Consider the following 24,445-nt stretch of genomic DNA (forward strand, 5'->3'; position numbering starts at 1 on the left):
GTAGGTTCAGGACAGGCAGGCAGGTTCAGGACAGGCAGGTAGGTTCAGGACAGGCAGGCAGGTTCAGGACAGGCAGGCAGGTTCAGGACAGGCAGGTAGGTTCAGGACGGCAGGTAGGTTCAGGACAGGCAGGCAGGTTCAGGACAGGTAGGTAGGTTCAGGACAAGCAGGTAGGTTCAGGACAGGCAGGTAGTTTCAGGACAGGCAGGCAGGTTCAGGACAGGCAGGTAGGTTCAGGACAGGCAGGCAGGTTCAGGACAGGCAGGCAGATTCAGGACAGGCAGGTAGGTTCAGGACAGGCAGGTTGGTTCAGGACAGGCAGGTAGGTTCAGGACAGGCAGGCAGGTTCAGGACAGGTAGGTAGGTTCAGGACAAGCAGGTAGGTTCAGGACAGGCAGAAACGTCAGAACTGGGAAGACTAAGAAAAACAAGAGCACAGGAACACGCTGGTAGGACTTGACGGGACAAGACGAACTAGCAACAGACAAACAGAAAACGCAGGTATAAATACACAGGAGATACCTGGGCGACAGCTTCTTTGGACACTGTGTTAACTAACCTCCAAACGAGCTACAACGCCATACAACTCTCCTTCCATGGCCTCCAACTGCTTTTAAATGCAAATAAAACTAAATGCATGCTCTTCAACCGATCGCTGCACGCACCCTCCCGCCCGACTAGCATCACTACTCTGGACGGTTCTTACTTATAATATGTGGACAACTACAAATACCTAGGTGTCTGGTTAGACTGTAAACTCTCCTTCCAGACACATTAAGCATCTCCAATCCCAAAATTAAATCTGGAATCGACTTCCTATTTCGCAACAAAGCCTCCTTCACTCATGCTGCTAAACATACCCTCGTAAAACTGACTATCCTACCGATCCTTGACTTCGGCGATGTCATTTACAAAATAGCCTCCAACACTCTACTCAGCAAACTGGATGCAGTCTATCACAGTGCCATCCATTTAGTCACCAAAGCCCCATATACTACTCACCACTGTGACCTGTATGCTCTCGTTGACTGGCCCTCATCTCCCTACTCTTCTACATTTGCACACACTGTACACAGATTTTTATATTGTGTTATTGAGTGTACGTTTGTTTATGTGTAACTCTGTGTTGTTTTTGTCACACTGCTTTGCTTTATCTTGGCCAGGTCGAAGTTGTAAATGAGAACTCAGCTGGCCTACCTGGTTAAATTTAGACAACACATAAATAAAAACCTGGTGGCAGGTGGAGACAAGCACAAGACAGGTGAAACAGATCAGGGTGTGACACCTGGAGGGGGGTGGAGACAAGCACAAGACAGGTGAAACAGATCAGGGTGAGACACCTGGAGGCAGGTGGAGACAAGCACAAGACAGGTGAAACAGATCAGGGTGTGACACCTGGAGGGGGGTGGAGACAAGCACAAGACAGGTGAAACAGATCAGGGTGTGACACCTGGAGGGGGGTGGAGACAAGCACAAGACAGGTAAAACAGATCAGGGTGTGACACCTGGTGGCGGGTGGAGACAAGCACAAGACAGGTGAAACAGATCAGGGTGAGACACCTGGAGGGGGGTGGAGACAAGCACAAGACAGGTAAAACAGATCAGGGTGAGAACACCTGGTGGCGGGTGGAGACAAGCACAAGACAGGTAAAACAGATCAGGGTGTGACACCTGGAGGCAGGTGGAGACAAGCACAAGACAGGTGAAACAGATCAGGGTGAGACACCTGGAGGGGGGTGGAGACAAGCACAAGACAGGTAAAACAGATCAGGGTGAGAACACCTGGTGGCAGGTGGAGACAAGCACAAGACAGGTGAAACAGATCAGGGTGTGACACCTGGTGGCGGGTGGAGACAAGCACAAGACAGGTAAAACAGATCAGGGTGTGAACACCTGGTGGCAGGTGGAGACAAGCACAAGACAGGTGAAACAGATCAGGATGAGACATCCTGATATAATCAGGAAGTACGGGGCTTCCTCTATAGGAATATCAGTGAAGAAGTTGTGAAATGTGACAGCACCATTTGACTTCCAATGGTCGTACGGGCTCCCGAGCAAAATCAAAACATGCTTGATATTGTCCTCAGTGTGAATTATTCCGTGATTATCTTCTACAATAAAATAGGTAAATGTGAAAGCCTTGCGTCTTGTGAACGTGACATTTGAACTCTGTCAAGTGTTGAATAGTGTGAAAGATTGTAGGTCTTTAGCTGTTGGAAATTATAAACTGGGAAAGAAGCTGTCTGTGCCTCTGTCTCTGTGTCTGTGTCTGTGTCTGTCTCTGTCTCTGTCTCTGTCTCTGTGGCTGTCTCTGTGTCTGTGTCTGTGTCTGTGTCTGTCTCTGTCTCTGTCTCTGTCTCTGTCGCTGTGGCTGTCTCTGTGTCTGTGTCTGTCTCTGTGTCTGTCTCTGTGTCTGTGGCTGTCTCTGTGTCTGTGTCTGTCTCTGTGTCTGTGTCTGTCTCTGTCTCTGTCTCTGTCTCTGTGGCTGTCTCTGTGTCTGTGTCTGTCTCTGTGTCTGTCTCTGTGTCTGTGGCTGTCTCTGTGTCTGTGTCTGTCTCTGTGTCTGTCTCTGTGTCTGTGTCTGTGTCTGTGTCTGTCTCTGTCTCTGTCTCTGTCTCTGTGGCTGTCTCTATGTCTGTGTCTGTCTCTGTGTCTGTCTCTGTGTCTGTGTCTGTGTCTGTCTCTGTCTCTGTCTCTGTCTCTGTGGCTGTCTCTGTGTCTGTGTCTGTGTCTGTGTCTGTCTCTGTCTCTGTCTCTGTCTCTGTGGCTGTCTCTGTGTCTGTGTATGTCTCTGTGTCTGTCTCTGTGTCTGTGGCTGTCTCTGTGTCTGTGTCTGTCTCTGTGTCTGTCTCTGTGTCTGTGTCTGTGTCTGTGTCTGTCTCTGTCTCTGTCTCTGTCTCTGTCTCTGTGGCTGTCTCTGTGTCTGTGTCTGTCTCTGTGTCTGTCTCTGTGTCTGTGTCTGTGTCTGTCTCTGTCTCTGTCTCTGTGCCTGTCTGTCTGTGCCTCTGTGTCTGTGCCTCTGTGTCGGTGCCTCTATGTCTATGTCTGTGCCTCTGCGTCTGTCTCTGTGTCTGTGCCTCTGTGTCTGTGCCTGTACATATGTGTCTGTGTCTCTCTGTTTGTGTCTGTGCCTCTGTGTCTGTGTCTGTCGCTATGTCTGTGCCTCTCTGTCTGTGCCTCTGTGTCTGTCTCTGTGTCTGTGCCTCTGTCTCTGTGTCTGTCTATGTGTCTGTGCCTCTGTGTCTGTCTCTGTGTCTGTGCCTCTGTGTCTGTCTCTGTGTCTGTATCTGTGTCTGTCTCTGTGTCTGTGCCTCTGTGTCTGTCTCTGTGTCTGTGCCTCTGTGTCTGTCTCTGTGTCTGTCTCTGTGTCTGTCTCTGTCTCTGTGTCTGTGTCTGTCTCTGTCTCTGTGTCTGTCTCTGTGTCTGTCTCTGTGTCTGTCTCTGTGTCTGTCTCTGTGTCTGTGCCTGTACATATGTGTCTGTGTCTCTCTATTTCCTGTACATATGTGTCTGTGTCTCTCTGTCTCTGTGTCTGTCTCTGTGTCTGTCTCTGTGTCTGTCTCTGTCTGTGCCTCTGTCTCTGTCTCTGTGTCTGTCTCTGTGTCTGTCTCTGTGTCTGTCTCTGTGTCTGTCTCTGTGTCTGTCTCTGTCTCTGTGTCTGTCTCTGTGTCTGTCTCTGTGTCTGTCTCTGTGTCTGTCTCTGTGTCTGTCTCTGTGTCTGTCTCTGTCTCTGTCTCTGTGTCTGTCTCTGTGTCTGTCTCTGTCTGTGCCTCTGTCTCTGTCTCTGTGTCTGTCTCTGTGTCTGTCTCTGTGTCTGTCTCTGTCTCTGTCTCTGTGTCTGTCTCTGTGTCTGTCTCTGTCTGTGCCTCTGTCTCTGTCTCTGTGTCTGTCTCTGTGTCTGTCTCTGTGTCTGTCTCTGTCTCTGTCTCTGTGTCTGTCTCTGTGTCTGTCTCTGTGTCTGTCTCTGTGTCTCTGTCTCTGTGTCTGTCTCTGTGTCTGTCTCTGTGTCTGTCTCTGTCTGTGCCTCTGTGTCTGTCTCTGTGTCTGTCTCTGTGTCTGTCTCTGTGTCTGTCTCTGTGTCTCTGTCTCTGTATCTGTCTCTGTGTCTGTCTCTGTCTGTGCCTCTGTGTCTGTCTCTGTGTCTGTCTCTGTGTCTGTCTCTGTGTCTGTCTCTGTGTCTGTCTCTGTGTCTCTGTCTCTGTGTCTGTCTCTGTGTCTGTCTCTGTGTCTGTCTCTGTCTGTGCCTCTGTGTCTGTCTCTGTGTCTGTCTCTGTCTGTGCCTCTGTCTCTGTGTCTGTCTCTGTGTCTGTCTCTGTGTCTGTCTCTGTGTCTGTCTCTGTGTCTGTCTCTGTGTCTGTCTCTGTGTCTGTCTCTGTCTGTGCCTCTGTGTCTGTCTATGTGTCTGTCTCTGTGTCTGTCTCTGTGTCTGTCTCTGTGTCTGTCTCTGTCTGTGTCTCTGTGTCTGTCTCTGTGTCTGTCTCTGTGTCTGTCTCTGTGTCTGTCTCTGTCTCTGTCTCTGTGTCTGTCTCTGTGTCTGTCTCTGTGTCTGTCTCTGTCTCTGTCTCTGTGTCTGTCTCTGTGTCTGTCTCTGTGTCTGTCTCTGTGTCTGTCTCTGTGTCTGTTTCTGTCTCTGTCTCTGTCTCTGTGCCTGTCTGTCTGTGTCTCTGTGTCTGTGCCTCTGTGTCTGTGCCTGTACATATGTGTCTGTGTCTCTCTGTTTGTGTCTGTGCCTCTGTGTCTGTGTCTGTCGCTATGTCTGTGCCTCTCTGTCTGTGCCTCTGTGTCTGTCTCTGTGTCTGTGCCTCTGTCTCTGTGTCTGTCTCTGTGTCTGTGCCTCTGTCTCTGTGTCTGTGCCTCTGTGTCTGTCTCTGTGTCTGTCTCTGTGTCTGTCTCTGTGTCTGTCTCTGTGTCTGTGCCTCTGTGTCTGTCTCTGTGTCTGTCTCTGTGTCTGTCTCTGTCTCTGTGTCTGTGTCTGTCTCTGTGTCTGTCTCTGTGTCTGTCTCTGTGTCTGTCTCTGTCTCTGTGTCTGTCTCTGTGTCTGTCTCTGTGTCTGTCTCTGTGTCTGTCTCTGTGTCTGTGCCTGTACATATGTGTCTGTGTCTCTCTGTGCCTGTACATATGTGTCTGTGTCTCTCTGTGCCTGTACATATGTGTCTGTGTCTCTCTGTCTCTGTCTCTGTGTCTGTCTCTGTGTCTGTCTCTGTGTCTGTCTCTGTCTGTGCCTCTGTCTCTGTCTCTGTGTCTGTCTCTGTGTCTGTCTCTGTGTCTGTCTCTGTCTGTGCCTCTGTCTCTGTGTCTGTCTCTGTGTCTGTCTCTGTGTCTGTCTCTGTGTCTGTCTCTGTGTCTGTCTCTGTGTCTGTCTCTGTGTCTGTCTCTGTGTCTGTCTCTGTGTCTGTCTCTGTGTCTGTCTCTGTCTGTGCCTCTGTATCTGTCTCTGTGTCTGTCTCTGTGTCTGTCTCTGTGTCTGTCTCTGTGTCTGTCTCTGTCTGTGCCTCTGTCTCTGTCTCTGTGTCTGTGTCTGTCTCTGTCTCTGTCTCTGTCTCTGTGTCTGTCTCTGTCTGTGCCTCTGTCTCTGTCTCTGTGTCTGTCTCTGTGTCTGTCTCTGTCTCTGTCTCTGTGTCTGTCTCTGTGTCTGTCTCTGTGTCTGTCTCTGTGTCTGTCTCTGTGTCTGTCTCTGTGTCTGTCTCTGTCTGTGCCTCTGTGTCTGTCTCTGTGTCTGTCTCTGTGTCTGTGTCTGTCTCTGTGTCTGTCTCTGTGTCTGTCTCTGTGTCTGTCTCTGTGTCTGTCTCTGTGTCTGTCTCTGTGTCTGTATCTGTGTCTGTCCCTGTGTCTGTCTCTGTCTCTGTGTCTGTCTCTGTGTCTGTCTCTGTGTCTGTCTCTGTCTGTGCCTCTGTCTCTGTCTCTGTGTCTGTCTCTGTGTCTGTCTCTGTGTCTGTCTCTGTGTCTGTCTCTGTGTCTGTCTCTGTCTCTGTCTCTGTGTCTGTCTCTGTGTCTGTCTCTGTCTGTGCCTCTGTCTCTGTCTCTGTGTCTGTCTCTGTGTCTGTCTCTGTGTCTGTCTCTGTCTGTGCCTCTGTCTCTGTCTCTGTGTCTGTCTCTGTGTCTGTCTCTGTCTCTGTGTCTGTCTCTGTGTCTGTCTCTGTGTCTGTCTCTGTGTCTGTCTCTGTGTCTGTCTCTGTGTCTGTCTCTGTCTGTGCCTCTGTCTCTGTCTCTGTGTCTGTCTCTGTGTCTGTCTCTGTGTCTGTCTCTGTGTCTGTCTCTGTCTGTGCCTCTGTCTCTGTCTCTGTGTCTGTCTCTGTGTCTGTCTCTGTCTCTGTCTCTGTGTCTGTCTCTGTCTGTGCCTCTGTCTCTGTCTCTGTCTCTGTCTCTGTGTCTGTCTCTGTCTCTGTCTCTGTCTCTGTGTCTGTCTCTGTGTCTGTCTCTGTGTCTGTCTCTGTGTCTGTCTCTGTGTCTGTCTCTGTGTCTGTCTCTGTCTGTGCCTCTGTGTCTGTCTCTGTGTCTGTCTCTGTGTCTGTCTCTGTGTCTGTCTCTGTGTCTGTCTCTGTGTCTGTCTCTGTGTCTGTCTCTGTGTCTGTCTCTGTGTCTGTCTCTGTGTCTGTCTCTGTGTCTGTCTCTGTCTGTGCCTCTGTGTCTGTCTCTGTGTCTGTCTCTGTGTCTGTCTCTGTGTCTGTCTCTGTGTCTGTCTCTGTGTCTGTCTCTGTGTCTGTCTCTGTCTGTGCCTCTGTCTCTGTCTCTGTGTCTGTCTCTGTGTCTGTCTCTGTCTGTGCCTCTGTCTCTGTCTCTGTGTCTGTCTCTGTGTCTGTCTCTGTGTCTGTCTCTGTGTCTGTCTCTGTGTCTGTCTCTGTGTCTGTCTCTGTGTCTGTCTCTGTGTCTGTCTCTGTCTGTGCCTCCGTCTCTGTCTCTGTGTCTGTCTCTGTGTCTGTCTCTGTCTCTGTCTCTGTCTCTGTGTCTGTCTCTGTCTGTGCCTCTGTCTCTGTCTCTGTGTCTGTCTCTGTCTCTGTGTCTGTCTCTGTGTCTGTCTCTGTGTCTGTCTCTGTGTCTGTCTCTGTGTCTGTCTCTGTCTGTGCCTCTGTGTCTGTCTCTGTGTCTGTCTCTGTGTCTGTCTCTGTGTCTGTCTCTGTGTCTGTCTCTGTCTGTGCCTCTGTCTCTGTCTCTGTCTCTGTGTCTGTCTCTGTGTCTGTCTCTGTCTCTGTCTCTGTGTCTGTCTCTGTGTCTGTCTCTGTGTCTGTCTCTGTGTCTGTCTCTGTCTCTGTCTCTGTGTCTGTCTCTGTGTCTGTCTCTGTCTGTGCCTCTGTCTCTGTCTCTGTGTCTGTCTCTGTGTCTGTCTCTGTGTCTGTCTCTGTCTGTGCCTCTGTCTCTGTCTCTGTGTCTGTCTCTGTGTCTGTCTCTGTCTCTGTCTCTGTGTCTGTCTCTGTGTCTGTCTCTGTGTCTGTCTCTGTGTCTGTCTCTGTGTCTGTCTCTGTGTCTGTCTCTGTCTGTGCCTCTGTCTCTGTCTCTGTGTCTGTATCTGTGTCTGTCTCTGTGTCTGTCTCTGTGTCTGTCTCTGTCTGTGCCTCTGTCTCTGTCTCTGTGTCTGTCTCTGTGTCTGTCTCTGTCTCTGTCTCTGTCTCTGTGTCTGTCTCTGTCTGTGCCTCTGTCTCTGTCTCTGTCTCTGTCTCTGTGTCTGTCTCTGTCTCTGTCTCTGTCTCTGTCTCTGTGTCTGTCTCTGTGTCTGTCTCTGTGTCTGTCTCTGTGTCTGTCTCTGTGTCTGTCTCTGTCTGTGCCTCTGTGTCTGTCTCTGTGTCTGTCTCTGTGTCTGTCTCTGTGTCTGTCTCTGTGTCTGTCTCTGTGTCTGTCTCTGTGTCTGTCTCTGTGTCTGTCTCTGTGTCTGTCTCTGTGTCTGTCTCTGTGTCTGTCTCTGTCTGTGCCTCTGTGTCTGTCTCTGTGTCTGTCTCTGTGTCTGTCTCTGTGTCTGTCTCTGTGTCTGTCTCTGTGTCTGTCTCTGTGTCTGTCTCTGTCTGTGCCTCTGTCTCTGTCTCTGTGTCTGTCTCTGTGTCTGTCTCTGTCTGTGCCTCTGTCTCTGTCTCTGTGTCTGTCTCTGTGTCTGTCTCTGTGTCTGTCTCTGTGTCTGTCTCTGTGTCTGTCTCTGTGTCTGTCTCTGTGTCTGTCTCTGTGTCTGTCTCTGTCTGTGCCTCCGTCTCTGTCTCTGTGTCTGTCTCTGTGTCTGGGCCTCTGACCTCCAAGACATGTCTGATGGTTTGTTCCAGAAGCATAATGATGGTTTGTTCCAGAAGCATAATGATGGCCATCTGGATGTGAGGCAGCCACTGTGGTGGGACTATACGGGGACCACACACACTGCCTTCAGAAGGTACTCACATCCCACATTTCCACATTTTGTTGTGTTACAGACTGAATTTAAAGTTGATTACATTAAGATTTTATTTTACACTGGAATTATGTTTTTTCATAAAAATGTTTACAAGTTAATAAAAATGAAAAGCTGACAAACCCCTTCGTTATGGCGAGCATAAATTAATTCAGGAGTAAAAATGTGCTTAACAAATCACATAATATGTTGTATGGACTAACTCTTTGTAAAATAACAGTGTTTATCATGATAGAGCTCCACCTTCTCTCCAGCCCAGGTAATAGAGCTCCACCTTCTCTCCAACCCAGGTAGTAGATCTCCACCTTCTCTCCAGCCCAGGTAGTAGATCTCCACCTTTTCTCCAACCCAGGTAGTAGTTCTCCACCTTCTCTCCAGCCCAGGTAGTAGATCTCCACCTTTTCTCCAGCCCAGGTAGTAGTTCTCCACCTTCCCTCCAGCCCAGGTAGTAGAGCTCCACCTTCTCTCCAGCCCAGGTATTAATTCTCCACCTTCTCTCCAACCCAGGTATTAATTCTCCACCTTCTCTCCAACCCAGGTAGTAGAGCTCCACCTTCTCTCCAGCCCAGGTAGTAGATCTCCACCTCTCCAGCCCAGGTAGTAGATCTCCACCTTATCTCCAGCCCAACCCAGGTATCAGAGCTCCATCTCTCCAGCCCAGGTAGTAGATCTCCACCTTCTCTCCAACCCAGATAGTAGAGCTCCACCTTCTCTCCAGCCCAGGTAGTAGATCTCCACCTTCTCTCCAGCCCAGGTAGTAGAGCTCCACCTTCTCTACAACCCAGGTAGTAGATCTCCACCTTCTCTCCAGCCCAGGTAGTAGATGCACACCATCCTATATAACTACTGTCTGTACACACCATCCTATATAACTATTGTCTATACACACCATCCTATATAACTACTGTCTATAGACACCATCCTATATAACTACTGTCTATACACACCATCCTATATAACTACTGTCTATACACACCATCCTATTATAACTACTGTCTATACTGTCTATACAGACCATGGACACCCTCCTCAGAGTCCTGATGAGTTACGCAGTGTGGACAGTCTCTGCTATAGCTCTAACGTCTTCTCCCCACCACCACAACAACAACTACAACTGACATTGTGTTCTCGCAACACTATTTAAAGCTGTGATGGTTCAGACATCAGCCCAGTTTACAACATGTACGTTACGGTGGTTCAGACATCGTCCCAGTTTACAACATCTGCGTTACGGTGGTTCAGACATCAGTCCAGTTTACAACATCTACGTTACGGTTCAGACATCAGTCCAGTTTACAACGTGTACGTTACGGTGGTTCAGACATCGTCCCAGTTTACAACATCTACGTTACGGTTCAGACATCAGTCCAGTTTACAACATGTACGTTACGGTGGTTCAGACATCGTCCCAGTTTACAACATGTACGTTACGGTTCAGACATCAGTCCAGTTTACAACATGTACGTTACGGTGGTTCAGACATCGTCCCAGTTTACAACATGTACGTTACGGTTCAGACATCAGTCCAGTTTACAACATGTACGTTACGGTGGTTCAGACATCGTCCCAGTTTACAACATGTACGTTACGGTTCAGACATCAGTCCAGTTTACAACATGTACATTACGGTGGTTCAGACATCGTCCCAGTTTACAACATCTACGTTACGGTTCAGACATCAGTCCAGTTTACAACATGTACGTTACGGTGGTTCAGACATCGTCCCAGTTTACAACATGTACGTTACGTTTCAGACGTCGTCCCAGTTTACAACATGTACGTTACGTTTCAGACGTCGTCCCAGTTTACAACATGTACGTTACGGTGGTTCAGACATCGTCCCAGTTTACAACATGTACGTTACGTTTCAGACGTCGTCCCAGTTTACAACATGTACGTTACGGTTCAGACATCGTCCCAGTTTCCAGGACTTGGCCTTCTGAGACGCTGTTTGAAGTTAGACTTCTAGTCCAATCAGAAGGTGTGTATTTATACGATGAAGTGCCATCTCATCTTCTCCATGACCCTCTTTAATCAAAACGACTGGGTCAGAGTGGGACCACCCGATGCCCTGTTATTACAGAGTGGGACCACCCGATGCCCTGTTATTACAGAGTGGGACCACCCGATGCCCTGTTATTACAGAGTGGGACCACCCGATGCCCTGTTATTACAGAGTGGGACCACCCGATGCCCTGTTATTACAGAGTGGGACCACCCGATGCCCTGTTATTACAGAGTGGGACCACCCGATGCCCTGTTATTACAGAGTGGGACCACCCGATGCCCTGTTATTACAGAGTGGGACCACCCGATGCCCTGTTATTACAGAGTGGGACCACCCGATGCCCTGTTATTACAGAGTGGGACCACCCGATGCCCTGTTATTACAGAGTGGGACCACCCGATGCCCTGTTATTACAGAGTGGGACCACCCGATGCCCTGTTATTACAGAGTGGGACCACCCGATGCCCTGTTATTACAGAGTGGGACCACCCGATGCCCTGTTATTACAGAGTGGGACCACCCGATGCCCTGTTATTACAGAGTGGGACCACCCGATGCCCTGTTATTACAGAGTGGGACCACCCGATGCCCTGTTATTACAGAGTGGGACCACCCGATGCCCTGTTATTACAGAGTGGGACCACCCGATGCCCTGTTATTACAGAGTGGGACCACCCGATGCCCTGTTATTACAGAGTGGGACCACCCGATGCCCTGTTATTACAGAGTGGGACCACCCGATGCCCTGTTATTACAGAGTGGGACCACCCGATGCCCTGTTATTACAGAGTGGGACCACCCGATGCCCTGTTATTACAGAGTGGGACCACCCGATGCCCTGTTATTACAGAGTGGGACCACCCGATGCCCTGTTATTACAGAGTGGGACCACCCGATGCCCTGTTATTACAGAGTGGGACCACCCGATGCCCTGTTATTACAGAGTGGGACCACCCGATGCCCTGTTATTACAGAGTGGGACCACCCGATGCCCTGTTATTACAGAGTGGGACCACCCGATGCCCTGTTATTACAGAGTGGGACCACCCGATGCCCTGTTATTACAGAGTGGGACCACCCGATGCCCTGTTATTACAGAGTGGGACCACCCGATGCCCTGTTATTACAGAGTGGGACCACCCGATGCCCTGTTATTACAGAGTGGGACCACCCGATGCCCTGTTATTACAGAGTGGGACCACCCGATGCCCTGTTATTACAGAGTGGGACCACCCGATGCCCTGTTATTACAGAGTGGGACCACCCGATGCCCTGTTATTACAGAGTGGGACCACCCGATGCCCTGTTATTACAGAGTGGGACCACCCGATGCCCTGTTATTACAGAGTGGGACCACCCGATGCCCTGTTATTACAGAGTGGGACCACCCGATGCCCTGTTATTACAGAGTGGGACCACCCGATGCCCTGTTATTACAGAGTGGGACCACCCGATGCCCTGTTATTACAGAGTGGGACCACCCGATGCCCTGTTATTACAGAGTGGGACCACCCGATGCCCTGTTATTACAGAGTGGGACCACCCGATGCCCTGTTATTACAGAGTGGGACCACCCGATGCCCTGTTATTACAGAGTGGGACCACCCGATGCCCTGTTATTACAGAGTGGGACCACCCGATGCCCTGTTATTACAGAGTGGGACCACCCGATGCCCTGTTATTACAGAGTGGGACCACCCGATGCCCTGTTATTACAGAGTGGGACCACCCGATGCCCTGTTATTACAGAGTGGGACCACCCGATGCCCTGTTATTACAGAGTGGGACCACCCGATGCCCTGTTATTACAGAGTGGGACCACCCGATGCCCTGTTATTACAGAGTGGGACCACCCGATGCCCTGTTATTACAGAGTGGGACCACCCGATGCCCTGTTATTACAGAGTGGGACCACCCGATGCCCTGTTATTACAGAGTGGGACCACCCGATGCCCTGTTATTACAGAGTGGGACCACCCGATGCCCTGTTATTACAGAGTGGGACCACCCGATGCCCTGTTATTACAGAGTGGGACCACCCGATGCCCTGTTATTACAGAGTGGGACCACCCGATGCCCTGTTATTACAGAGTGGGACCACCCGATGCCCTGTTATTACAGAGTGGGACCACCCGATGCCCTGTTATTACAGACGACACCATTCATTTGGACTTCCCAAGTCTAAAGAAGTAGTGGTAGCAGCACACACCCAACCCGACCCTACACCCTCCGCATGAGAAAAAAATACAGATACTGTATATATATATAATTCTACTTAATTCTACTTCTCTTTCCCTACTAACACTGCCTTTGCTGATAACGTCTTTATTGAGGAAAAATGTCCTGACTATGACTGTGATATGTGGTTGTCTCACCTAGCTATCTGAAGATGAATGTACTGAATACTGTGATATGTGGTTGTCTCATCTAGCTATCTGAAGATACTAACTGCTGTGATATGTAGTTGTCTCACCTAGCTATCTGAAGATACTAACTGCTGTGATATGTAGTTGTCTCACCTAGCTATCTGAAGATGACTGTACTGACTACTGTGATATGTGGTTGTCCCACCTAACTATCTGAAGATGACTGTACTGACTACTGTGATATGTGGTTGTCCCACCTAACTATCTGAAGATGAATGTACTGACTACTGTGATATGTGGTTGTCCCACCTAGCGATCTGAAGATCAATGCACTAACTGTAAATGGCTCTGGATAAGACTAAATGACTAAAATGTCAATATAATGACAACGCTGAGAAAGAGGAGAGGCATGAGGCTGTAAGGAAAAGTGGTCAGAGGAAATAAGCAGATGTATTTTCTGCCTGTTGCCGCGCCCAGACAGGAAGGATAATTATATGTCCAAGGGAACATGCGGACCACTTGAAGGGTGCTGGGGGCCAACTGGTACCACGTTTGACCAGACGAGACGGGAGCGTCTTGAACAGAGATGTGGCTGGGAGAGAGCAGGCGGACAGATGTTTCTGGATTGAGGGGGAGAGAGCAGTGTGTGTGTGTGTATGTGTGTGTGTTTTGAGGAGGAGCTCGCTCAGTCATGTGCTGATATTTCAGTTTCCCATGCCCTTTAAGTTGTAACAAACAGTAAATGCATAATGTTGCTGCTTTCCATTCTGGCACTGCTGCCTTGACAATGTCATAATAGTCTGTGGTATTTCCCTTTTGGATGTAAATACCTCACTAGATAAACAGCAGTCGTGTTGGTGTAGTTCTGAGCCATAATGATGTGCTGTATGCTGAAGGTAATAAAGCAGGCTATAGACACTACTGTAACTTCATATGCAAAGAAACTGTAGGCTATTTTAGGCTGTTGAGGTGATCTGTATTATCCGTTGTTATGTCCATGTAGGCTAAGCAACAGAAAGTAGTACCTAGGCCCTATCACAGCCAAGGCCTACACATCTAGCTTACAAACCGGCTCATTCTCCTCCCCCATTTATTTCCCACCCTCGTGGACTAAAACATCCCTGCTTGAATATAACCTGTCTATTTCTTACTTATCTGTTTACACGGCCACCCTTAAATAAAACCATTTGACACTGTAAGACCTTAAAGGTTGTGTTTACACAACCACCCTTATATAAAACCATTTGACACTCCAAGACCTTAAAGGCTGTGTTTACACAGCCACCCTTAAATAAAACCATTTGACACTGGAAGACCTTAAAGGCTGTGTTTACACGGCCACCCTTAAATAAAACCATTTGACACTGGAAGACCTTAAAGGCTGTGTTTACACCCTAACAACCCAAATCTGATTTTATTTTTTATATCCAATCTTTCTTCTTCTGATTGTCCACACTGAGTTTTACATGTGGCCCATATCAGTTTGGCACATTCGCGCTGATGTAGGGAGAATCTCAATTCGCATACTCCTCACGTTCTTTCTCCTCTATCACCAGGAGTATGCGAATTAGATTATGCCGTAGCCTGTGAAGGAGCACACAGATGCAATGCCCATGTCCTATCACTAGCTAGGTTTCCATCAAATTGGCAACCATATTTTTCATGCAAATATTCAAACATTTGCATAAAGGGAATATGTGCATTTTTGTCACCAGTGGTATGTTTCCACCCAATGGACTTATACAAATCAGTACGTGATGACGTAGTGCACACACAATGTAAATCAGTACGTGATGACGTAGTGCACACAAAATGTAAATCAGTACGTGATGACGTAGTGCACACAAAATGTAAATCAGTACGTGATGACGTAGTGCGCATAAAATGTAAGTTATGTATGTAACCGATGTGAAATGGCTAGCTAGTTAGCGGTGGTGTGCGCTAATAGCGTTTCAATCGGTGACGTCACTCGCTCTGAGGACCTTGAAGTAGTTGTTTCCCTTGTTCTGCAAAGGGCCGTGGCTTTTGTGGAGCGATGGGTAACGATGCTTCGTGGGTGACTGTTGTCTGTGTGCAGAGGGTCCCTGGTTCGAGCCCAGGTCGGGGCGAGGGGACGGACGAAAGCTACACTGTTACATGTACCGAATAAAAATCTAAAGGACAATGTGTTTCCATCGCATTTTCAACTCTAGCGATAGTTCTGTCACAAAAAACATGGCGCGTTGAATAGCAAATGTGCCTCCTCTGGTCTGGACACTTGCTTTCTAGCCAACAGCTACCAGATACAGTGTGTGTAGGCTAGTCTACATGATGACATTATTATGGATGAGAGTGAGAATATTTTTAATTTGTCAAAAGGGGCAGTCAAACATCGATCGTCATGTCACCAGAATAAGACCCTGGATATTTACTGGACAGGAGCATCAAGATCACCACCGTGCTCTTTCACCACCCTGTGAAGTTTATCATATTGTATCCGTAGCCTCTAATACGCTGCATTGTTTCCCAAGTCAAGGTGGGAAGACCACACATCATGTCATCGTGTGATTCCAAGTTTACTTCGATATTTACATTTACATTTAAGTCATTTAGCAGACGCTCTTATCCAGAGCGACTTACAAATTGGTGCATTCACCTTATGATTTCCAGTGGAACAACCACTTTACAATAGTGCATCTAACTCTTTTAAGGGGGGGGGAGGGGGGGGGTTAGAAGGATTACTTTATCCTATCCTAGGTATTCCTTAAATACGGTGGTTATAATTTCAATATTTGCGCATAAAGGCGCTTCCACCACCGTTTCTCGCATAATTAATTTTACAGACACAAAAAAATCCCATCATGTCGAACAAACAAATTATCTGTCGACATTTATAAAGATTTTACCGAAACTTCCTGTTTCCATCACAGCTGTCGGTATAATGTTAAAAAAAAAAATACAATATGACTTAAGTCACATTAAAAACTGTGGACGGAAACGTAGTTACTGTTCATTTAAAATTGTGCGGTGGTTGTCACGGTAACACCAGGTCATGTGCAACAAAAAATCTGATCTGAGCTTCCAGACAGGGGTCAGATATGGCGAATGGGGTTGGTATCACGATTCGGATCCACATATTGAGGTGGTTTAAATCAAAAGATCAGATTCCAAGTGGTTTTATGCTGTTTACTCATTAGGGGAAATATCAGATAAATATCAGATATGCAGATAATTGGCAAAAGATCAGAATTGGGCTGCCTGTGTAAACGCAGCCTATGTCACCTCCCTTAGTAGCCTATAGCAGAATACAGTGCATTAGAATAGAATAGACTAGAATATAATATAATAAGTAAATGCCAATTCATTTCCAAGCAGATTAAATCGCACATGCTGTCATGTAAATGTACTGTTTTGCCACTTTAAAAAATGACAATTGCGATTATTCTATATAGTAGACCTAATAATATCATATTATCATCAACTGTAACCATCCGCTGTAGCAGCAGTTCGCCGACAGATTTTTGGATTCAAACCCCTCCCCTTTAATGACGAGTTGTTTCTCAGTGGAAGTTGTGGGCTTGGTGATGTATCTTGAGCACAGTTTCAATATTCCTCGTGCGAAGGTAGCGGTACATTTCCCTCTTAAAGTGAGTCCGTAGCCAAGGGCGTGGGCTGAGACGAACAGAGTGCCCTTGTACCCGCTCCACCCTCCTTATTTTTACCGGGCCGACCGGCGACCCGCACGGGCTCGGCAAGATGAGTGACATGAGTCGACTAACGGGAAAGATTGGAGACGCAACTTTGATAGAGATGAGCCCGGATTCCCCCTGTGATGGTAAATTGTTCGGCTACTTGTGTCAGACCATTTATGATGCGTCGCATTGAACCGCTTTATGTTCGATTGTCTTGCTTGTTTATGCTACAACTTCGTCAGGATAATACAATTATGATAGGCTATACATTGTCTTTAGATATGAGGTAAGAGGTCGGGTGGATGATTATTAATAGGAATTATTGTATGACTTGTTGACACATGTAAACAATTTAGCTTACTCTGTACTATTGACGGAAAAAATAATAAGCTCACTTGACAATATTCGGTTAGTCAAAATCAACAACAATTTTCTTAAACATTATTAGTCGCCACAAATCCATATGGTTGGTCCAAGACAATTATAGAAGAATAGTTCAAGATCTGTTGAAGGTCTCTAGACCCATTCATAATCTCAGCAATTTCTTCATGATTTAAAAAAAATACAGTACAGGATACTTAAAGTGACCAATCAATATATCACATTCTAATGGTGTTTATTCAATCCATCAATAACTCTTATTGACCCCAGGTCTATGTTTTAGTAAGACAATAGTGATGGATAAATCCGTTTTTGTCCAGAGAGTACAGTGTTGCTTTATTTAACTTCTCATTTGACCCTCATAGTCTCCGCCTCATGGCCTGACTTGGGACTCCACTTTAGATTGAACATGTTAGTCAGTACCTCTCTCTCTCTCTGTTAACCTCTCTCTCTCTCTCTCTCTCTCTCTCTCTCTCTCTCTCTCTCTCTCTCTCTCTCTCTCTCTCTCTGTTAACCTCCCTCTCTCTCTCTTTCTGTTAGCCTCCCTCCCTCATACACACAGCCTAGGCACTTCCGCCCCCAGCCTCCCGTCAGGACAGCTGGCCTCGGCTTGTGGAAATGGTCAGTCACTGCTAGGAGGGAGTTCAGGGGTGTATCCATTCCGTAGAATCAGTTGCAAAATGTTTCTTAAACAGAAGCAAATGCAACGAAACAGAGAGGGACCTACCTAAATGTCACTCTCTCTCTCTGAGCTGGGAGAAATACTCTGCCTACGTTAGACGTAGAGTGACTACAATACAAATAGCAGTACAGATGAGCAAAGAACTGTTTTATAGTCTACCATCTATGGTTCTATATCAAAAGAGATGGATTACTTTGAATGTTCCCCCGAATCCCCAGCATTCTTTTTAGATGACCGTCTGTAACCATGTTCCCTAGTGCAGCAGTTACTGTAGAAGTTCTAACAGGTCTATTAGTACCTAACACTTAACCCTAACCGTAGTGTAGTAGTTACTGTAGAAGTTCTAACCCTAGTGTAGTAGTTACTGTAGAAGTTCTAACCCTAGTGCAGTAGTTACTGTAGAAGTTCTAACCCTAGACCTGTAGTTACTGTAGACGTTCTAACCCTAGAGCTGTAGTTACTGTAGAAGTTCTAACCCTAGTGCAGTAGTTACTGTAGAAGTTCTGACCCTAGTGCAGTAGTTACTGTAGAAGTTCTAACCCTAGTGCAGTAGTTACTGTAGAAGTTCTAACCCTAGTGCAGTAGTTACTGTAGAAGTTCTGACCCGAGTGCAGTAGTTACTGTAGAAGTTCTAACCCTAGTGCAGTAGTTACTGTAGAAGTTCTGACCCTAGTGCAGTAGTTACTGTAGAAGTTCTAACCCTAGTGCAGTAGTGACTGTAGAAGTTCTAACCCTAGTGCAGTAGTTACTGTAGAAGTTCTAACCCTAGTGCAGTAGTTACTGTAGAAGTTCTGACCCTAGTGCAGTAGTTACTGTAGAAGTTCTAACCCTAGTGCAGTAGTTACTGTAGAAGTTCTAACCCTAGTGCAGTAGTTACTGTAGAAGTTCTGACCCGAGTGCAGTAGTTACTGTAGAAGTTCTAAACCTAGTGCAGTAGTTACTGTAGAAGTTCTAACCCTAGTGCAGTAGTTACTGTAGAAGTTCTAACCCTAGTGCAGTAGTTACTGTAGAAGTTCTAACCCTAGAGCTGTAGTTACTGTAGAAGTTCTAACCCTAGTGCAGTAGTTACTGTAGAAGTTCTAAACCTAGTGCAGTAGTTACTGTAGAAGTTCTAACCCTAGACCTGTAGTTACTGTAGACGTTCTAACCCTAGAGCTGTAGTTACTGTAGAAGTTCTAACCCTAGTGCAGTAGTTACTGTAGAAGTTCTGACCCTAGTGCAGTAGTTACTGTAGAAGTTCTAACCCTAGTGCAGTAGTTACTGTAGAAGTTCTAACCCTAGTGCAGTAGTTACTGTAGAAGTTCTGACCCTAGTGCAGTAGTTACTGTAGAAGTTCTAACCCTAGTGCAGTAGTTACTGTAGAAGTTCTAACCCTAGAGCTGTAGTTACTGTAGAAGTTCTAACCCTAGTGCAGTAGTTACTGTAGAAGTTCTAACCCTAGTGCAGTAGTTACTATAGAAGTTCTAACCCTAGTGCAGTAGTTACTGTAGAAGTTCTGACCCTAGTGCAGTAGTTACTGTAGAAGTTCTAACCCTAGAGCTGTAGTTACTGTAGAAGTTCTAACCCTAGTGCAGTAGTTACTGTAGAAGTTCTAACCCTAGAGCTGTAGTTACTGTAGAAGTTCTAACCCTAGTGCAGTAGTTACTGTAGAAGTTCTAACCCTAGTGCAGTAGTTACTGTAGAAGTTCTAACCCTAGTGCAGTAGTTACTGTAGAAGTTCTAACCCTAGTGCAGTAGTTACTGTAGAAGTTCTAACAGAGAGAGTTCTATAGTACTTAACCCTGAGACGTGAGTGAGAATGACTCATCTACGTACACAATGGCTCCCCATTCCCTATATATAGTGTGTGTGTGTGTGTGTGTGTGTGTGTGTGTGTGTGTGTGTGTGTGTGTGTGTGTGTGTGTGTGTGTGTGTGTGTGTGTGTGTGTGTGTGTGTGTGTGTGTGTGTGTGTGTGTGTGTGTTTACACCTCTGTTCATGACTGTATGTGCTGGAATTGAAATATAATGAATAAAAAAGGGGTCCCCATTCAAGTCAATGATGTCATAATGGGTGGCCTGGCGGCCTTTGCAAGTGTACCAATAGGAGCAAAGCAGGAAGTACACTATTATCTGGTCAAATTTGACCTGTGGTTTGTTGATTCAACACAAGTGACATTATAAAAAATACATCCCATTGCATGAGCCACATCAGTTAACATAATTTTAATGAACATTCTACTTTACCATGGAAATTATTGCATCACAATACCAGGAAGCCATTGCAAGTGTAACCATGAGTTTACCAGTCTTATTACCAGGGTTAGAGGTTCCAAGCCTGTTCTATTCATTCTATTTACCAGTCTTATTACCAGGGTTAGAGGTTCCAATCCTGTTCTATTCATTCTATTTACCAGTCTTATTACCAGGGTTAGAGGTTCCAAGCCTGTTCTATTCATTCTATTTACCAGTCTTATTACCAGGGTTAGAGGTTCCAAGCCTGTTCTATTCATTCTATTTACCAGTCTTATTACCAGGGTTAGAGGTTCCAATCCTGTTCTTACCAGTCTTATTACCAGGGTTACAGGTTCCAATCCTGTTCTATTCACCAGTCTTATTACCAGGGTTAGAGGTTCCAAGCCTGTTCTATTCACCAGTCATATTACCAGGGTTAGAGGTTCCAAGCCTGTTCTATTCATGGTATTTCTATGTGTGCTGCTGCTGCATTGTGGGTGGTGTTGCCTAGGTCCTAGGGAACCAAAGACAAAGTTTCATCACGTTGTTCAGAGTCGGACTCAACCACACCAATGCCCGGCCGTCCGGTCTTCAGTCAGATGTTCGTTACACAAAAAAATTAAATCATTATAATTATATATATATATAATGTATATAGATTTTTTTTATCCAGCTATGACATTTTTTTTTCTCCATGACAGTCTTCATCCGTAACCTTCAGTTACACGGTAATTATGCCAGTCCTGCTTGGGCTTTGGTCAAAAGTAGTTCACTATTCACGTGTTGCGTTTATATTTTTGTTCAGTGTATGTTCAACAATATATAGAAACATTTATATTATAAATTAATGTAAATAAAATGTTATTGAAATCAAAATACTACTCGTATTACAGAGCAAGCGGTAGAGCTTTATATGACACCAATGTTGGCTTTGTAGCATCTAATGATGAAACACTATGGAGTCTTAAAGGAGGCCTGTACCACCTACAGATTAAACACTATGGAGTCTTAAAGGAGGCCTGTAGCACCTACAGATTAAACACTATGGAGTCTTAAAGGAGGCCTGTACCACCTACAGATTAAACACTATGGAGTCTTAAAGGAGGCCTGTAGCACCTACAGATTAAACACTATGGAGTCTTAAAGGAGGCCTGTAGCACCTACAGATTAAACACTATGGAGTCTTAAAGGAGGCCTGTAGTACCTACAGATTAAACACTATGGAGTCTTAAAGGAGGCCTGTAGCATCTAATGATGAAACACTATGGAGTCTTAAAGGAGGCCTGTAACACCTACAGATTAAACATTATGGAGTCTTAAATGAAGCCTGTAGCACCTACAGATTAAACATTATGGAGTCTTAAAGGAGGCCTGGGTAAGGCCAAAATGTCATAAATATGCCAACTTTGATTTCATTATTTCTCAATTATGCTTTAAGATACACATGTCAAATATGTGCCAAAAATCCTTCCTCCAAAGGTCCATTCTATGAATTATATTTTGTGTAAATCCCCCAAATCAGGTTATTACCGTGTCCTGGTTTCGTATGGAATCACTCATCAACCCGTGTGAGTTGTTGGATAACAAACCTTGTAGATAATTCTGCATGTAATCAAGAACTGATATTTACCATCGTTAGTCTATAGATAACCCACTACCCACTCCTTTATAGGAGCCTATTTGCCATTGTGAGTCTATAGATAACCCACTGCCCACTCCTTTATAGGAGCCTATTTACCATCGTTAGTCTATAGATAACCCACTACCCACTTCTTTATAGGAGCCTATTTACCATCGTTAGTCTATAGATAACTCACTACCCACTTCTTTATTTTAGCCTATTTACCATCGTTAGTCTATAGATAACCCACTACCCACTCCTTTATAGAAGCCTATTTACCATCGTTAATCTATAGATAACTCACTACCCACTTCTTTATAGGAGCCTATTCACCATCGTTAGTCTATAGATAATCCACTACCCACTCCTTCATAGGAGCCTATTTACCATCGTTAGTCTATAGATAACCCACTACCCACTTCTTTATAGGAGCCTATTTACCATCGTTAGTCTATAGATAACCCACTACCCACTCCTTTATAGGAGCCTATTTACCATCGTTAGTCTATAGATAATCCACTACCCACTCCTTTATAGGAGCCTATTTACCATTGTGAGTCTATAGATAACCCACTGCCCACTCCTTCATAGGAGTCTATAAGAGCCTGTTGAGTAGAGGATAATGCGTAGCGATAGAAAACTCTATGGAGTCAGGCATATCCTTGTGTTAATCAGAGAGTCTTGAGAGGCCAGTGTCCTTGTGGTATTTCCCCAGTAATCAGCTGTCCACTGTGGGGAACAAAGACTGTTCTGTGGGAGGCTGTCCGGAGGCTGTCTGGGGCTCTGAGCCGCTCTGGGCAAAAGGAGCTAGCTACTCTATCTCAGTACTCTGGTGTTTTGGTGGTGGATAGAAAGTCCATCCTGTTAAGTAGAGAGTCAGTCAAAACAAAAACAAAACAGTTTAGACTCTAATACCCGTGCACTCCATGACGCTGAAGGAGAGACAGTTTTGGTCAAACACATAGACACTGGCTGATAGACAGGTGACAGCAGTCACACTCAGCATCACATCATGTTAAAGAATAAGCATCTCGTTCCCTCCAGTAGGCCCCATGAAATCATATACAAAAGCACAACCATTTCATTTCCAAAACGAAATGAACAAACCAGGTACTACTTCCCATTGCAAATATATTTTGTGACGTTCATCACACGAACCAGTGATCTGAAGTTTCAATGCAACAATGTTTCACAGTCTTTATTTTCTAAGAGATAGCTAACAGGAAGCGAGATGCAACAATGTTTCACAGTCTTTTTTTTCTAAGAGATAGCTAACAGGAAGCGAGATGCAACAATGTTTCACAGTCTTTATTTTCTAAGAGATAGCTAACAGGAAGCGAGATGCAACAATGTTTCACAGTCTTTTTTTCCTAAGAGATAGCTAACAGGAAGCGAGATGCAACAATGTTTCACAGTCTTTATTTTCTAAGAGATAGCTAACAGGAAGTGAGATGCAACAATGTTTCACAGTCTTTATTTTCTAAGAGATAGATAACAGCAAGCAAAAAAAGTGCCACTAGATGATGATCATTTGTAAATGAAGTTTTAAAAGAAGTTTGAAAGTTAATCTTGAAACGAGTGATGCTAACAAATGACCAACAACATCCACCTTGAAGTTGATATCAGCTACTGCAGCCCCCACACTACTACAACACAAACTAGCTAGCATTACTAACTTAGCATGGGAAAACTACTGCTTGCATCACTGATTACTTTCTTTTGAACTCTCAGTAGTGATTGCAATTCAAAATGTGATTGGTTGAAAACACTGTCACTCCAGAATTCTGCTCTAATACAGTTGAATGGCAGGCACCTTCTCTCCAGCTAGCTAGATGTTTCTACCCAGGGACCACCCATGTTTCTACCCAGAGACCACCCATGTTTCTACCCATGTTTCTACCCAGGGACCACCCATGTTTCTACCCAGGGACCACCCATGTTTCTACCCAGGGACCACCCATGTTTCTACCCAGGGACCACCCATGTTTCTACCCAGGGACCACCCATGTTTCTACCCATGTTTCTACCCAGGGACCACCCATGTTTCTACCCAGGGACCACCCATGTTTCTACCCAGGGACCACCCATGTTTCTACCCAGGGACCACCCATGTTTCTACCCAGGGACCACCCATGTTTCTACCCAGAGACCACCCATGTTTCTACCCATGTTTCTACCCAGGGACCACCCATGTTTCTACCCAGAGACCAACCAGAGACCACTGAATTTTTGTTTCTCTTCAGTATTAGCCCATCTCTTTCCAACACAAACTGAAGATATGAAATCAGATCATTAAAATTAGTGTAAAGAAATAAAGATTTAAATTAAAATGTATTTAAAAATATATAAATCCTTAGGCCTAGAAGGCCCTCACGGTTCCCCACTGGTTTTCACCACTGTTTCAGCAACATTCAACATATTGTGTGTGTGTGTGTGTTTCTGTGTTTCTGTGTTTCTGTGTGTGTGTGTGTGTGTGTTTGTGTGTGTGTGTCTACTGTACACTCTACATGACACAATATGCCATGTTACAACAATGCCCCCAAAACTTTATTTTGAGATAATTACTCCAGTAAATCCCTAGTGCTGTTTAGATAAGTTACAGAATACTTACTTAATACTTAACTCAACATACAACCACAGTTTGTAACGACTACTTTTGGGTGTCAGGGAAAATGTATGGAGAAAAAAGTACATTATTTTCTTTAGGAATGTAGTGGAGTACAAAAATATGAATATTAAAGTACAGATACCCAAAGAAAATACTTAAGTAGTACTTTAAAGTATTTTTTTTACTGAAGTACTTTACACCACTGAGTAGTGGGTTGGCTGACTAGATACATTACACAACTGTTGCCTTAGAAACACTCTCCACTTCTTTTCATTTGAACAACTTGAGAAACTGGAAGGGTTTAAATTGCTTATCCTATATCTTTTACATTGTTTAGATTGAGTAGGTTTACATGCCTTCTTGGCTTCTTTATAAAGGCATCCAGTGCTTGTGTCGTATTAGGAGTGTAAGCACTTTATCTGACAGGTAATGATTCTGGTTGATTATGGGACTGACTGATAATGATTCTGGTTGATTATGGGACTGACTGATAATGATTCTGGTTTATTATGGGACATGATTCTGGTTTAT

General features: G+C 45.6%; 1 protein-coding gene across 1 annotated transcript in view; it reads left to right on the plus strand.

Annotated features, from left to right (window-relative positions):
* Positions 1-16,332: 16,332 nt before the first annotated feature.
* LOC139584172 (anoctamin-5-like) overlaps positions 16,333-24,445 on the plus strand; it is an 80,616-nt gene continuing 72,503 nt past the window's right edge. The window contains exon 1 of the mRNA XM_071415717.1: positions 16,333-16,553. Within this exon, the coding sequence (XP_071271818.1) occupies positions 16,475-16,553 (79 nt within the window). The 5' untranslated portion in view covers positions 16,333-16,474. The remainder of the gene's footprint in view (positions 16,554-24,445) is intronic.

Source organism: Salvelinus alpinus, chromosome 9 (genome assembly GCF_045679555.1).
Source record: "Salvelinus alpinus chromosome 9, SLU_Salpinus.1, whole genome shotgun sequence".
Taxonomy (NCBI): Eukaryota; Metazoa; Chordata; class Actinopteri; order Salmoniformes; family Salmonidae; genus Salvelinus; species Salvelinus alpinus.